This window comes from Poromitra crassiceps (assembly GCF_964638095.1).
Source record: "Poromitra crassiceps genome assembly, chromosome: 21".
NCBI classification, from domain to species: Eukaryota; Metazoa; Chordata; class Actinopteri; order Beryciformes; family Melamphaidae; genus Poromitra; species Poromitra crassiceps.
In genome coordinates this window covers 23,367,229-23,383,254 of record NC_139638.1, presented here as the reverse complement: position 1 = coordinate 23,383,254, position 16,026 = coordinate 23,367,229, and the positions used below count along the sequence as shown (strand labels likewise).

General features: G+C 43.5%; 1 protein-coding gene across 1 annotated transcript in view; it reads right to left on the bottom strand.

The window, feature by feature from the left end:
* Window positions 1-1,894: 1,894 nt before the first annotated feature.
* Window positions 1,895-16,026, bottom strand: part of eng (endoglin) — a 62,620-nt gene continuing 48,488 nt past the window's right edge. Inside the window, exons 8-13 of the mRNA XM_083657386.1 lie at window positions 14,694-14,842; window positions 13,695-13,925; window positions 5,808-5,874; window positions 2,388-2,495; window positions 2,217-2,264; window positions 1,895-2,106 (exon numbers count right to left, since the gene is read on the bottom strand). Of these exons, the coding sequence (XP_083513512.1) occupies window positions 1,985-2,106; window positions 2,217-2,264; window positions 2,388-2,495; window positions 5,808-5,874; window positions 13,695-13,925; window positions 14,694-14,842 (725 nt within the window). The 3' untranslated portion in view covers window positions 1,895-1,984. The remainder of the gene's footprint in view (window positions 2,107-2,216; window positions 2,265-2,387; window positions 2,496-5,807; window positions 5,875-13,694; window positions 13,926-14,693; window positions 14,843-16,026) is intronic.

Below are 16,026 nucleotides of genomic sequence, written 5' to 3'. Positions count from 1 at the left end.
ATGGCGTAACTTCATCACTCAGTCAGTGACAGACGTTCGCATTTACAGGGCTGGCCCCCCGCTGTTGTGGTCCAGCCAAAAATCTGGCATAGTTCACGAGTGAGAGACCGAGAGAGAGAATAAACGACATAATTTAAATAAAGACAATGGGGAAATGTGTTAAGTTTACAAATGTAGCGTTGGTTTGGAAATATAGTCATATTCAATATTTTTGGTATTCAATTTTAAAATTAATAAATTATTTAAGAAAAACTAGAATGGAAGGTGTTTAACTAATTTGAATGTGATTATAAAATGAATCAGTAAAAATAACACGGTATCAAATTATTATAAGAATTACAATTATTACAATTTCAGTGCTTGCCTTCAGAGCTACGGCTTGTGCTTACAACTGGATTTTGTTTTGTCCGCCTACTTACATACCACAATGTTATGGGAATATTTTTAAGAGGTCAAAGAGAGGCAATAAAAAATATAACATACATTTACATTTGTACAGTGAAGCAAATAAATGGGTTCACACTTACGGATCAACCGTCAATCTCGCTGTAGCAATCCTAGAAGTCCCCATCATGCAGCTAGCTTGCTTCTATCAGCACTAGCGCTGCAGTGGCTGATGCAGCCGATCAAATGTAGGAAGCAGTTTCATACTTTTAACACAAAAGTCTCTCAAAATGACTAGTTCCAGATCATTACTTGTGCCTTCTAGCTAACAGCTAACAGCTAATAATAAAACTAGATTTGATTTTTTTTTTTACGATATTCCTCATTTGGTTGACTACTGCACTTGTGGTGCATGCGATAAAGATGGTACTTAAACCCTAACCCTACGCCATAGTTTCTTCTGTAGTGCTAATTGCTCTGTATGTGCTACTAATTATTATGTTACATGAATAATGTCTGAGATCACGCGAATAAAATTAGTGCTTCTCCTCATGAATCCTAATTCATCACTAGATTTGGGTCATCATTTCCATTGGTCTTGATTAGTGATGAGGAATGAAAAATAAGTTTCGCTGTAACTTCCAATAAACCAAAAAAAAAAAACTTTGACATCTAGGCCTTGATATAGCTAATGGATAGCATGAACATGGAGTCTTAACTTCTTCTTGTGCGTAAAAAAAAAATAAAGACCTGGAGCAAAAGGATATGATGCAAGTCAACTGAAACAGAATATAAAAACTGAAAAGCAGAAAATAAGATAAGTTCACCGTAGGAATCTAGTGTTAAGTTCAAACTCAACTCCAGACTTCTAAATAAAAGGAGGTAGCCTTTACCCATTCTCTAGTAACTCTAATTAAGATAAATACCCCCTTGGAGTGAGCATTTTGTGGATTTGTTGGGGGAATCCTAAAATGGTAACCTTTTTACCGTAGTCCCCCACAGTGCTGCTGATCATACCAAACACACTGGACTGACCTAAACCAAGAGCCCTTTTGCATTCCTAAGCACGGACGTGGAACGCACAAACTTGTCTCTCTTGTCGTGTTTTTCAAAGTCAATCTTTGCGACTTGGTTTTGTCTCCAGACTAACTCGTATTGTGCTGCCATCACATAAGCACAATTCATTGAAAGGAATGCAGTGAATTTCCTGTTAGTTCTTGGGGGATATGCTTTGTTTTTCCTGTCGCTGGGAGCCAATGTATTTTTTCTCTTGCCCTCTTTAACTTCCTGTCTGGGAGCTCGGCTGTACAGGGAGGCTGGAGAGAGGCGAGCGTCGGCGGGAGCCATTGATAAGACTACGGCTGTTCCTCGTCCACTCCGTTCTCCCCCCCCCGGATCACAGCCTGTTCAGACTCGGCGTGTCATCGGCGAGGGTTGTGCTTTTTTTTATTATTATTATTATGAGAATTTAGGGGCCTGGAAGGGGAGAAATGCTTTTGAAGCATTTACTAAAGAAAACCCAAAGCACAAAACTCATATCAGTGACTTTGGATGGAGATGGACGGTGGTGCTGATGGTGGTGGTGGTGGTGGTGGAGGTCTCATGCCATGCTGCTGGTCGGGGTGCTCTGGGTGCTGCCGATGCTAGCGTTGGCGCTACTGTTCTCGGAGGGGGAAGGGTTGGTGGAGACGGGTTGTCGCTTTGTCAGTGAGCAGGGACATCCTGGAGAAGAGGGAGAGAGGGCGGGGGGGGGGGGGGGGGGAAAGCCCAATAAGAATCAGATGAAAAGAAAAGAAAAGTAATACGAACGAAAGAAAGGACGCATTTCTCACCAGAAAGATTTGCTGCAGTTGAGCTCATGTCCAGTCCGGTTGGGTATCCTGAATCCCATAAGACAGATTGAGAAAATTTCAAATCGACACAAATATGATCACAATCCATCATCTATTTATTTTTTATTTTTTAATAGAATAGAACGATGACATATTTAGGGAGCAGCTCACCTGTTTTAATTTTGATAAACCACAGAGCTCCAATAAGCAGTACTCCGATCAGGAAGCCTCCAAAAGCAATGCCCAACACAGCCGGCAGGCCAAAGTCAAAGCACGGTGCTGTTGAAATATAATATACACACATGTGAAAAATTAATGTCTCATTTGTCATTTGTGTTTCTCTACCACGAAGGTACATGCAAAACCTCTGTACGGTAAAAGTAACAATATTCATTCATTTTGCTGCGGTAGTGAATTCACAGCCTAATTGAGGGCAAAGTGAATTGGTGAAAAATGAAATAACTGTCTTGTCTCTTCTTTAAAATTCAACAATCCAAATTACTTTAGAGTAAAGCCCGGAATTGGCAGTCGGCCGCCTCGGGCAGATTTACCCCCCACGCAAGCTGTTTCAGTGATTACTTTGGGGCCAGCAGTAAAGGCAAAATCACTCTCCGACAAGGAGGGGTCAGATATCGGTGGGCTACAACTGACGAGTAAGAAAACGAGACAAATCCTAAAACACGTTCTAGGCCCGTACACATACAAACACAACAGATAAGCAGCGCAAAGTTACAACAGACAAGTTGCACAGCTTCCTCTCGTCGACGTCCTGTGGAGATGCTCCAATGGGAATCCTGGAACATCTGGGAGGAAGCCAATCGTGAGCCTTCTCTTAGCATGCCTCCCGCATCCTGTGCAACTGGGGCAACATGCTAGGCTAGGTACGTCGCTGGGCTTCATACAATACAGCTCTACAGGAAAGACAGGATACACGACAGACAGAGGAGTGTGTTCTGTTTGTTTGGCACAAGCTCTCGCCACCTGCCTGTGAGTCATTTACATGCACCTTGTCGTTAGCTTGTATCGAGGGCGTTTAAAGTGTCTCCGCGGGGAGGGCAAGATGCAATAAATATTAACGCTGGTGTCGACACATTTTACCGAATGGCATCGACATAACGAAGCAGCCGCTGGTACAAACGGCTCCACAAGATGTGATTTAAATTATGAAATTATTGAGAGACTATATAAATGTTGGCATGCTATTTGAGACTTAACACGGCCAAGGCATCCTGGTCCAGCTGTTGCCGTGGCGATAGTGGAATAGCTGAATTCAACTGAGCAATGAAAAATAGCGACAGCCACAAAGTGGAACTCAGTTAATTAGTCATTTACTGTACCCAGTGAACAACATTCCTTCCACGAGGCTTGAATCTAAATAGAGCAGAAAAATCACTGTATACTGTATTAAAAAAAAAAATCTGTGGACGTGGTCATTTGCGTGTGTGCGGCTTTGACAGCAACGCTGATCAAACAGGGGCAGGAAGTAGAAGCTCCAGAGCAGGTGGAGAGGAGGAGACAGACAGACAGCCGGCGCCCCCTGTAGGGTAGCGACCAAACAGGAAGGAATTGCCGAATGAGGAACCCAGTCCAATCACGGGGGGCGCACGCACGCCGCACGGCCCCCAGCGGCAAGCGTTCAGCCAGTCTCGCCTGTAAGCTCCGACGCTGGCAGCTGAATAGGACTTCCTAAGTTCAGCGCTAGAACTGAGAGAGCCGGCATCGATCGACGATGTCTGCAGTTACTTCGTGGGCAAGGAGCTTTTATCTCAATGAGCAGTTGCCTGAGTTTAATGGGAGGAGGGAACCTTCCAGTTCCCTTCCTCTACTCGAACAGGGCCCAGAGTCTCTCCACCGCAAACACGAATCTCTTGTATTTGACTTCATGCAAATCGGCTCAAACGCGACGGGAAAGTCCGTCTCCTCACGTGTGAAACGGAGGAAAAGGGAAGCGTTATTGAACAAACAAATCTTCGGTCGATCTGGCGGACGAGCGTGCACTTGCCAAAGCATCGCACGAGTCTCCAGTTCATCAACACGTTCTTTCATTGTCCTCTCGCCCAGACGTGGCTCTCCCCCCCCCCCTGGATGACATGCACCAGCGAGGAATGCGAGGTTGGTTCCTGTCTCATCTGCGTGGAGAAGAATGTCCGTTCTTTGATGAGACCACCTTTTGCTTGTTTGAGTTCGACGTGTTGAATTCCCTGACAATAGCTCTCGGGCCCGGTGCCTGTGTTTGGACAGCGATGCGGTCGGACTCTCCTTGGAAACAAAAAAGGACCCCCCCGCTCCCTTGGGGGTCATAACTCGTGATTGTGGCCACAAGGTCAGCCTGCAGACCTTCCTAAAGGAGGAGGCCCTGCCCCGCGCGCACCCCACCCCCCCTCGCTGGCTTCCCTCCATATCCTGACCTCATCGCCATGACAACAGCCTGTGTGCAGCAGCATACGTTGTGGATGGAATTAAGCAACAATAGGAATGGAAACAAGAACCGCGACAGCATCCTGGTGTATGATTTGTTAACCGAAAATACGATCCGGATTCCACTCCGGTCCGTTCCAAAACGATCAATTAAGTCGAGAGTTGTAGGAAGACGACGTAAGGCGTCTTTATGCTTCACAGAAGTGTGTTTATCATTTTTGTCCTGTTTGGAAGAGGAGAAAGTGCACTGTGCAGTGAAGGCAGACGTGGGCGGCTGTAGCTCAGGAGGTAGAGCGGGTCGTCACTAATCGCTTTGGATGAAAGAGGTCGGTGGTTCGATTCCCGGCTCCTCCAGTCTGCATGTCGAAGTGTCCTTGGGCAAGATACTGAACCCCAGATTGCTCCCGATGGTGTGCCAGCACCTTGCGTGGCACCATCGGTGTGTGAATGGGTGAATGTACCTACCGATTGTAAATCGATTTGGATAAAAGCGCTATATAAATGCAGGCCATTTACCATTCATGAAAATATTGATGCTTGGAAGGTTGGATGTGGAGAAAGAAAAGCCAGTACTCATACAGTAATGGCCTTTTTTCAGCAATAAGCCATCATCAACGTTGTGTTGCTCAAAGCAGAAGTGACACTTAAAATACATATATGCATACAGTTCAATTAATTATTGAATCACTATGAAAAATACACGATCAAAAAGTCACTGCCAAGAGAAATCAGCGTAGTGTCGTTTTGTGCTCTATAGCTGCCCATTTAATTCAAAAGACAAAAAGGACATTACGAGTGTTGGCTTATCTTTCTCCATTCATTCATCTTCGGCCGTGCACCTAAAGTGGATTATTGTTTTGAGTTTGAAGGTTGGATGTGAAAATGACCTCTTCATAAAATGTCCCAAGACAATATGGATATAAAACGAGTCACGCTGATGGGCAAAAATAACATCTGTCCAAGTCTGATGCCAGCGGTTGATAACAACAGTACGCTGTGTTTTGGTGGGAGAGGCTGGGGCTAACTGAACAACTCGATAGGGGATGCATGCTTTGTAACAACGGCAAAATGAAGTTGGGTCTGCACGGGACTGGAATCACTGAATCACTCCAGTAAACCATGAGCACAAATGGAGCACACAAATCATGGAGTGTAGCTTTAAAGTGAACTCACTTGATGGCGTTATATACGGCTGGGTAACCTCCAGATTCCTCTTCACTCTGCCTCCGTCTCCACATTTCTAGCGAGAAGGTCAAAGAGAAAGAGAAACTACATTTTCTCGGCAGCACATCAACAGCGAACGCTTGAAGGTTTTCAGCTCGCCCACTGAAAAGAGATGCTGTGTGAATGAAATCAAATAGCGGATAAAAGATAATTATCTATTTAGATCTGCATGGTGGATTATACTGTACATAAGCCAAGATTCAGAAGATGCAGACACCAGTACCAACATACTCACAAATGGACTATACCAGTGATACTCAACTTGCGGCCTGCGGGCCAAATGCGGCCCGCGGGCACCCCCTGTGTGGCCCGCGATGGAATTTAATTTTTTTTTTTTTTACAGTGCACCTGAACCTAACTAGCTATCCGGTGTGCACAACATTGTCAGACTAAACTCCGGCTGACACCGCAAAAACCTACAATCCGCTACAGAAAAATGTATATTGTTTGTTTATTAACTGGCCCCTGGCCTTCTATCATTTCATGAAAGTGGCCCCCGGGCAAAGCAAGTTGAGTATCCCTGGACTATACCATACATGCACTGCTAATTGTTTTACCTTGTCTGTCATTCAACCACACTAGTTAACATATTGGCCTGAATACATGTTATAAATATGCATGTAAGAATCAAATATTGATCTGGTTGCGTGAGAGATGTGTGCAGGAGTGCTTAGATTCATAGAAGCTGTTTCCATAGACACTCAGGGAGATGCAGGAACACATGGTGTAACAGACTGCATTGTGACATGTCCATGACAAGATCATGAACATTTCTCTGAAATGGACTAGCACAGTTTAGTCCATTTTTTTCCAATATTTTATTTAAAATTGTTCAAAACAATGTACAAACAAGACAAACGAACACGCTCAGACACAAGAAAAGATAAATATTACTGACATTCAACATTATGTGATTACCAGCCACATAAGGTGCTTGTAAGAGATATTGTTCCTGAGATCTCACACAAGGGGTCCATGAGAAACCAGCCAGGCGAGTCAGCCGTCACCCCTAACTTCATCAAGATCACTTCATCAATTGCTTAAGTGACATCACTGATGACATAGTCTATGACATCACTGATGATGTCACAATGTCTGACATCTTTTTTTCATTTCGCAGCAGTTGCTGTAGACATGAAATTCTGTTATACAGTTGAAAACATTTAAGAGTCTATAGACAGAGTATATACACTTGTTTTAATACCAGTGCTTTTAGGACTGGCAAATGGCTGTGACCTAATACTGAAAGTAGCATGCTCACCATTTGTTTGTTTTATATGACATAAATTTAATTAAATTAATGAATGAAACAGACACCAATGACCAGGTTTAACATTTAAACTGTGAGTTTAAAGAGGCATATAACCAATCGGAAGGGTATATTCTGTTATGTCACTTATACTTGCAAGTGACATAACACAGTCATAATTAATACTGATTGAGTGCGACCTTTATGTTGCATGGAAACATATTTTTAAATATGTCACTTATCTAGGGGTTAGAGTTGTTCCTATGGCTGTCTTTGACCAATCTGGATTGGGATTGCCCAGCATCACAACTGGCTTTCAGTCATGAGACAATTTGATTGACACAAGGTGAAACTGCTATTGAATCAAATGAAGCGACATTGAAAGCAGCATCAAATTAAATGCGGTAATGAAAGCATGAATGAATTTAACGAAGCAGTGGCAATTTGAAATATTAAAGTAAATTGAGTTGTTTAAATTGCTTGTAAAATAATGTCATGGTGATCAATTACAATGACGATTCACTGCGCAATCATTTAATTTGGTCGTGTTTTAGCACTTTAATATTAATTGCATTTTTTATTTGCTTATTACAATTAATTATATTTATTTGATTTGATGCAACATTTAATAGCGTTTTATTCAATCCACTATTTAATTTGACGGCTAATTAATTGATCCAGTGTGTCGTCAATTATTATTTTTGCTACTTCAGAGCACCAGCAGCATTTTCGAAATGGTGAAATTCTTGAAGATCACACAGTCTCTTGAATTGAGAAAACGATAAGCCACACTCAGCTGAGTTTGTGATGAAAAGAACAATGCATGGTATCGTGGTAAACAAGGGCCGAATTCAAAAATACCAAAATTTCACAAATGAGTTTTAGACTACAGAGGATGTTAATGACGTTGTTACGTTCCACACTGAGTAGATTCGGAAAACAGTTGCTCCATAATTATTTTCTGATGAAAGTGAGAATAAGGCGACTGTGAATACTAAGGAAAACAGTCTCATTACAAACACGACTACAGGGTAAATCTGATTGGAATAACTGCAGCCAGCAGGCAGCACTCTGGGTGGGTTCCATTTGGCCAAAATGCATCTTCCCCTCCATCCTCCTGTCCTGTCCTCGACTCCTCGCTGACTTGGTATGTGTCATTAAGGATGTTCCAAACGGTGAAATGGGGCATGAAGGAGCCCTCATATCTCCTCACCTCTGTGCTCTAATGAGGCGGGGCCAGGGGACACAGGTGTGTCCTGGATGAGGAAACGATGAGACATGTGGCACATGTGCTGCCTGCTGTCACGATGGCTCTGTGAGTGTGAAGGCCTAAAAACATGCTGCATTCCATTAATTACAATTAATTACTCGGCCCTAATCACCTAATTAAAAGGAATCCAGCTCCATTAGGTCAACCCGCAGGGGGTGCTCTTTACACTTCCTGGAAGGTCCAGCCCGACCGCACGTCAAATAGAGAGGCAAAGTGGAACGTCACTTCCTGCTTCAGCTCTGTACCAGAGATTTTCATCCGTCATTTATTTTCCCATAGACATTTCGTAAAATGCTTATAAAAAGAGTTGTACTTCGTCGAACCAAACGGTTCAGCTAACGCTATAATCGGGAGAGACCATAGAACATTTCACTCGGACCAAAACTTAAAAAAACAACATCGGAAAAATGTTTATGTTTATTTGCACACAAATACATAACATACAGAAATCATTTTAAAAAAAATTGCTTATTGTGCAGGAGAGGTTGGAAGCCAAAAATGGCTTATAAAGGTACCTCCCCCATATCAAATTCAACAGATATATTTAAAAAAAGGAAAACAAATAAAAAGAAAGAACAAAAGAAAGAACAGAAAAAATATTACATAATAGTATGGTTTATAGACTAAACAATAAAATTAACAAAATCTAAAATTAGCAAGGAAATTATACAACAAGTTAGTTAAGTTAAGAAACACAACAAATTAAATAAAATTACAGTAGGGTCCTTTTCAGATGTTTCTTGAATGATGATAATGTAAGTATTGTTTTTAGTGATGGAAGTAAATTGTTCCAAAGAGATGGTCCTCTGTATTTCAATGAGTATTGGTTAAGGGAAGTCCGACAAAATGGAAGATGAAAGTCCTTAGAGTGTCTTGTGGAATATGAATGTATGTCTGAAGAAACTTTAAAAAAATTCTGAAAAACAATAGGTAAATCATGAGATAGGTGTACATATTTATACATGAATACACAAGTCTGATATACTGTATGTTAACATTATAAATTGACAAAAGTTTGTATTTACTGAAAAGAGGAGCAGATGAGTCACATCTATTAGCAAAACTAATCACTCTTAAAAATTTCTTTTGGATTAAGAAGAAAAAATATTTTCTTCAAACCCGCATTGTTTTACCTTTTGGTCCGAGTGAAATGTTATGCGATCTCTCCTGTTTCTAAATATATCTGAACTGGTTTGAACCAGTAAAACTCTTTTTATAAGCATTTTACGAAATGTTTATGGGAAAATAAATGGTGAATGAACATCTCTGGTACAGTGCTGAAGCAGGAAGTGACGTTCACTTTGGCTCTCTATGGTATAGCAATCCTGCTCTGTACACAGACACTTCGCATTGTTATTATAGGATTCTCCAAAGAGTAATGGATGATTAAATCTAAGCCTAACTTTTGTTGTTAAGTCTTTTACTGTTCATATGCAGACAGCTCTGTTTGAGTTGTATATTATGAACGTTTGCCGGTAGAGGCAGAGGTAAAGGCAAACCTTTCCAGAAAATGTCCGCCCGTTTGCGTCCCTAGCAGCAGCTAATTAATCTCCAAACTGAAGATCTCCTCTTGGTGAGCCACTTTGCTGCATTTGAAAACCTTTGATGCGTCTTTCGTTCTGTATTCATCTCCTGTGAGTTGCTTTGTGTTGCTGTTGCCATGGAATTCCCCTTCGAGGATAAGACATTTTTGCTAAGCCTCATTAAGAGCCTTTTATTTGTGCACATTATGTCCTTACAGCTCGCTCTGTGGTCATTTAGGGGAATAAAAAGAATAAAACGTCGGTCCATTGCTAGTGAGATGTCAAATAGCCTCCAGTACATGACGATCATTGCCTTAAACTAAGTTTGAAAATGGATAAAAGTTTGGCAGTAACACACATCAGCTTAATTTCTGTTGGGTGTATTGAGCCGTTAACATAGCGGTTACCAGAGCCGTGTATATGGAAGAGTCGCGACATCGCCATTCAATCCAATGGACCAGTTTTTTACTAAGAGTTCCAGGAAGTAAGGTTCTGGATTAAGCAGCACTGTCGAGTTGCAGCAAAATGGACAGTTTGTGATGTACTTTGTACATTATCAGCTTTATTTTAACATTCAAAAGTAGCGCGAGCCTCCTTCCTGGCTGTTCATTGGCTAATGAGTCACTCATTTTGGACCTCCGCTGACGCCACTCTCTTACTCGATTGCTCTGGTGGTTACATATGAGCCTTAGCTTAGAATAATTCAACAGCTGTCATCATCGGTGGTGGGTAATCCTGTGGGAGGAGCCTCAAATGCCACGCGTCAAATGTCACTTTCCAAGTTCACAGGAAACCGTTCACACGTCTTCTCTCCTCCTGGCATCTTCTCCTCATTTCCCTGTGACCTTTCACCGAGGAGGCGCGGACGAGGCGAGGACCCATTTTTGGGCGCGTCCAGTTTGTCTTCGCGAGTGCTCATTTCCTCTCCTCCTTCCCTCACGACCACTTGTCTCCCACCAGGAGGGAACTTGGAGAAGTGACCAGAATAGGAACAGCTGTTTCCTTCTGCCATCATACACATCTGTGTCCATTGTAGAAGATGAAGTAGCCCTATATCACAAACCATGAGTGAGTCAAACACTATTAGCTGATTTTAAGTGCAATCGTCTATTGTTTTTCGGCACTATGATGGAGATGATGTTAAACAACATTCTGTCGGAATGTGGCTCAGTGGTTAGTACTGATGCCTCACAGCAAGAAGGTCCCGGGTTCGAACCCCGGTCCGTCCCAGGTCCTTCCTGTGTGGAGTTTGCATGTTCTCCCTGTGTTTGTGTGGGTTTTCTCCGGGTGCTCCGGTTTCCTCCCACCATCAAAGACATGTATGTTAGGGTTAATACTCCTGTCAGTGCCCCTGACCAAGGCAATGGCAAAAGAACTGGAGTTGGTCTCCGGGCGCTGCACTGCGGCTGCCCCACTGCTCCTAGTTCTAGGAAGGTTCCTAGTAGAGGATGGGTCAAATGCAGAGGATGAATTTCCCCACGGGGGAGTTTAGCATTACGCCAACATGCATAAATGTTTTCAAGTAAAGATACAGCTTTGAAATGTCTTTGAAAATATCTAGCCTATAATCTTCAAACCTTGTGATATTCTTGCAAGATCATTCTGTCCTCCATATTGTCTTTGTAGATGATGGTGTTGCAAAGATGGTGGTGCAAACAACATCAGCCCCTGGGTCTCTAAGGACAGTAGGATGTAGCTGAGGAAAGGAGGAAGGAACTTCTACGGTCATGACCGATCACACCCAGGTGTTGAAGTCATCAGTGTGGGTTTGCAGGACCGAAACCTCTCCTCCACCCCCCACTCCCCTCTCTCTGACACTGTGTGTGTACGTGTGTGTGTACGTGTGTGTGTATGCGTGTGTGTATGCGTGTGTGTGCGCGCGCGCGCGTGCGTGCGTGCGTGTTTCGAGCCGCTCTCGCCATTGCGTGCCAAAGTCTCGCCCACGAGGAAGTGAATTCTCCATTCTTCATTCAGGTTTCTTAAACGTTTCTTAAACGTTTCCTATCTGGATGAAACCCCCGGGGAGCACGGGGAGAACATGCAAAACTCCACAGAGAAAGGCCCTTTCTGATGACCCCACATGGGCGGTAGGCGCATGGGGGGGACATGGGGACACACCCTCGGTACCCACAGCGTCCCAGGCGGGAATCGAACCCAGGACCTTCTCGCTGTGAGGTGACGGTGCCACCACTGCGCCACCGTGCCCCCACATCATGTCACATAGAAGCAGCTGTATCGCTTAAAAATGCCCACTTCCCTTCATCAAGCCGTCCTGTCAAATGCAACACATTGCAAAAAATATTGTTGTGAATGTGAAGCCTAATTTTTTTATACCTGTACTTTTTTATTTCAGTTAGAAAGGAAGTGCAGTTATAAACAAATATATTTTTGGTGCATTACTGCAGCATTAAAGACGTCATGGTGGAGTGGAGGGAGGCTGATAAGATGCTAGAGAAAGATCGAAACCCAGGATACCAGGAGTTACAAGGTGAGGTAGCCAACTGTGAGCTCATCCAGATTCTTGTCAGAATCTCTGCACCCTGCTTATCTGCAGTACCTCCCAAACTTTCTCTCTCTCTTTGTTTGTGGTTATGGTGTTGCCCTTTTTGTTGTTGTTGCTATATTTTATTCATCATGGTACTATTTGGGGCGGCAGTAGCTCAGGAGATAGAGAGCTGTTGTCCGGGAATCGGAAGGTCCCCGGTTCGAGGCTGGCTCGTTCAGGCTGTGTGTGTGTCGAAGTGTCCTTGAGCAAGACACTGACTGAACCCCTCGCTGCTCCCGACGAGCAGTTAGTATCTTGCAAGGCTGCCGAATGTGTGGATGTGACTCTGAATGGGTGAATGTGAGGTATCATGTGAAAGCGCTTTGGGTAGTCAATAGACTATATAAAATGTGTTCTATAAATACAGTCCATTTACCATTGATTAATATTTGCTGCACCGCGACTCTAAGACTTCTGCTTCTGCTTCTAAAAGTCATCTTCAATCATATTGGCTTAATGTAATTGGAGCCCGCTGATTGCTCATCATCGCTGTATTTATGATTTCAAATTATGTACTATTGCTGCAATGACTGACATCTTGACACCAGGCTTGAATTCACATGATTATTAGCTGGAAGTTGGATTAAATCCCTAATTCAAGTTTCCCATCTTCTGGCCTGGATGGACACGTAGCCTATTTGCATATTATCATCATAATCCTATCTTAATTTGAACCCTATTTCAATTCAGGGATACATAGTAGCTTACACTACAGTATTCTCTATATCTATCATGTCTATATATGGTTGATTAAACAGCCAGAAAAATAAGTCTCTTTTCATTTCAAAACAGCCTGTGTAGCAGCAGAGTCAACTGACTGTAAAGTCAGCCTGTGTGTGTGTGTGTGTGTGTGTGTGTGTGTGTGTGTGTGTGTGTCTGCTAAGCCTTGCACTTTTAATTGTCACTTTACTAGTATTATTATTATTATTATTTGTCTTATTATTGCTTATTGCTACTTATGCATTACTGCATGTACTGTTTTTATATTTTCATTGTATGTTTGTTATTGACATTGTAAGTTGACCTTGACTGTTGTGAAAGGCGCCATCAAATAAAATGTATTATTATTATTATTCTTAAAGGGAGTGCTCACTCATTGGCTGACACCTGAATTCAAATGCCTAACGGGCCAATGACAGCAGTGTCGCTGGGCAGAACGCATCTCATATACTGTACTGTACCGTATGTGAGAGGTAAAGTTTGAATTAGGCTATGTCCTATACGGCGACTCCTAGCTGAAAGTCCTTACCTCGCTGTAGCAGAGTTTGACGGTGCACTCCAGGTCCCAGGTGGTGGAGGCCAGCTCTTGAAGCTGATCCAGAGAGAAGCTGACTCGGGTGCTGTTGGGACAGACCTTTGTGGAGCAGGCCTCGGGAATGAAGGGCATCTCTTTCTCCACGGGGCACGAGCCCTTGGAGCGCACGAAGCAGCTGATCACCTTGATGGTCAGGACGATCTCCCCCAGAGTGTGCCCTGAGATCTGTAGGGGACAGAGGAGGACACCATCTACTTTGAGGAATGGAAATGACTTACATCTGCGGGCGTCATGCTGGTGCGCTGACAAGAACGTAGCGGATGTGTTCCATCATTTGTGCCCACAGTTATTTCAACAAAGTCATGTTACGGGCGTCCGGGTATAGTGCAGTGGTAGATCCCCTGCTCAACACGAGGGTCGCGGGTGCGAGCCCCCCGTGTTACGTCCGGCTTGGTCGGGTGTCCATACAGGCACAATTTTGACCGTCTCTGTGTGGGAGAAAGCCAGATTAAAGGGTATGTGCCCTGGTCCCTGCACTGCACTAGTGCCTCCTCTGGTCTGTCGAGGCGCCTGTTTCGTGTGGAGGGGAACTGGGGGGGGGAATAATAGCGTGATCCTCCCACATGCTACGTAATGCCGGTGAAACGCCTCGCTGTCAGGTGAAAAGAAGCGGCTAGCATGTTTCGGAGGAAGCAAGTTCTAGTCTACGGCTCTCCCCGGATCGGCAGAGGGGGTGGAGCAACGACCGGGACAGTAGGGCGGAATTGGCAGAGTACAATTGGGGAGAAAATTTGAGAAAAATATGGAAAAAAAACGTGTCTGGCACTAGTAGTTCTACCAACACTTTCTCCGTTGACTGTGAAGCCATCATAATACCTTTTAACTATAAGTAGAAGAATGTATTTTAAACGTACTGAGCAGGCGGTGAGGTGGGCGATGTTGAGACGCAGACAGGAAACAGAAAGGGGTGTCTCTGGGGAATGGGCTTCTCACCTCTGCATAAATCCTCTTGTCACTCTGCACCTTCGTGCTGGGGAGGAGGGGAGAACGGTAGTCCGGGGAGGAGTACAGCTCCATCAGCAGGGGCATCTGATGAGGGGCACTTGCCGTAGTGGAGATGACTAGTTCTTGTGCTGTAGGAACTGAGACAAAAGAAAAGCTAATATAATACCGTATAGATGCATTACATTATGTATACAAATGAATAAAAAAAAACATAAAAACCAATAATAATAATATCCTCCGAGGTAATATGCATTGCAGCATAGAATATGATTTGAAATAATGCATTCAGCGGGGTCCAATTACATTAAGTGAGTATGATTGAAGATTATGCTAACACTTTCTCTGAAGCCCATGTCTATAATGCATTCTGAACATACTTATGTGTTATAATCGGCTTATAGCACTTTATAACTATAGTTATAAGCATTCATAAATATGCATAATGCTTTAAGCAGATGGAGAGAGAAAAAAGAAACACTAGTTTATGATTCCAAAAAAGACACGCCCGGGTTTGAACCTACAATCTTCAGCCTGAGAGGCAGGTGCTTTAGCCACACAAACTGAAGCAAACACTTGTGACTGAACCAAACACTTGTGACTGAACTCTTGAGGAGAAAAATAAGTCAAAAGAGAACAAATAGGCAGCAATAAAACACAATGCAACTATGGTGCAGATATTTAAATGGCTCAATGACTCCTCACTCCACCTGAAAAAAACAGTCTGTATGTTTTCCACAAAAGGATTATCTGATACACCTGATCCAGTATGTTGCAGGTGATATGTTATATGGTTTCCTGTCTGTCTGTCTGTCTGTCTGTCTGTCTGTCTGTCTGTCTGTCTGTCTGTCTGTCTGTCTCTCTGTCTGCCTGTCTGTCTGTCTGTCTGTCTGTCTGTCTGTCTGTCTGTCTGTCTGTCTGTCTGTCTCTCTGTCTGTCTCTCTGTCTGCCTGTCTGTCTGTCTGTCTGTCTGTCTGTCTGTCTGTCTGTCTCTCTGTCTGTCTCTCTGTCTGCCTGTCTGTCTGTCTGTCTCTCTGTCTGCCTGTCTGTCTGTCTGTCTGTCTGTCTGCCTGTCTGTCTGTCTGTCTGTCTGTCTGTCTGTCTGTCTGTCTCTCTGTCTGCCTGTCTGTCTGTCTGTCTGCCTGTCTGTCTGTCTGTCTGTCTGTCTGTCTGTCTGTCTGTCTGTCTGTCTGTCTGTCTGTCTCTCTGTCTGCCTGTCTGTCTGTCTGTCTGTCTGTCTGTCTGTCTGTCTGTCTGTCTGTCTGTCTCTCTGTCTGCCTGTCTGTCTGTCTGTCTGCCTGTCTGTCTGTCTGTCTGTCTGTCT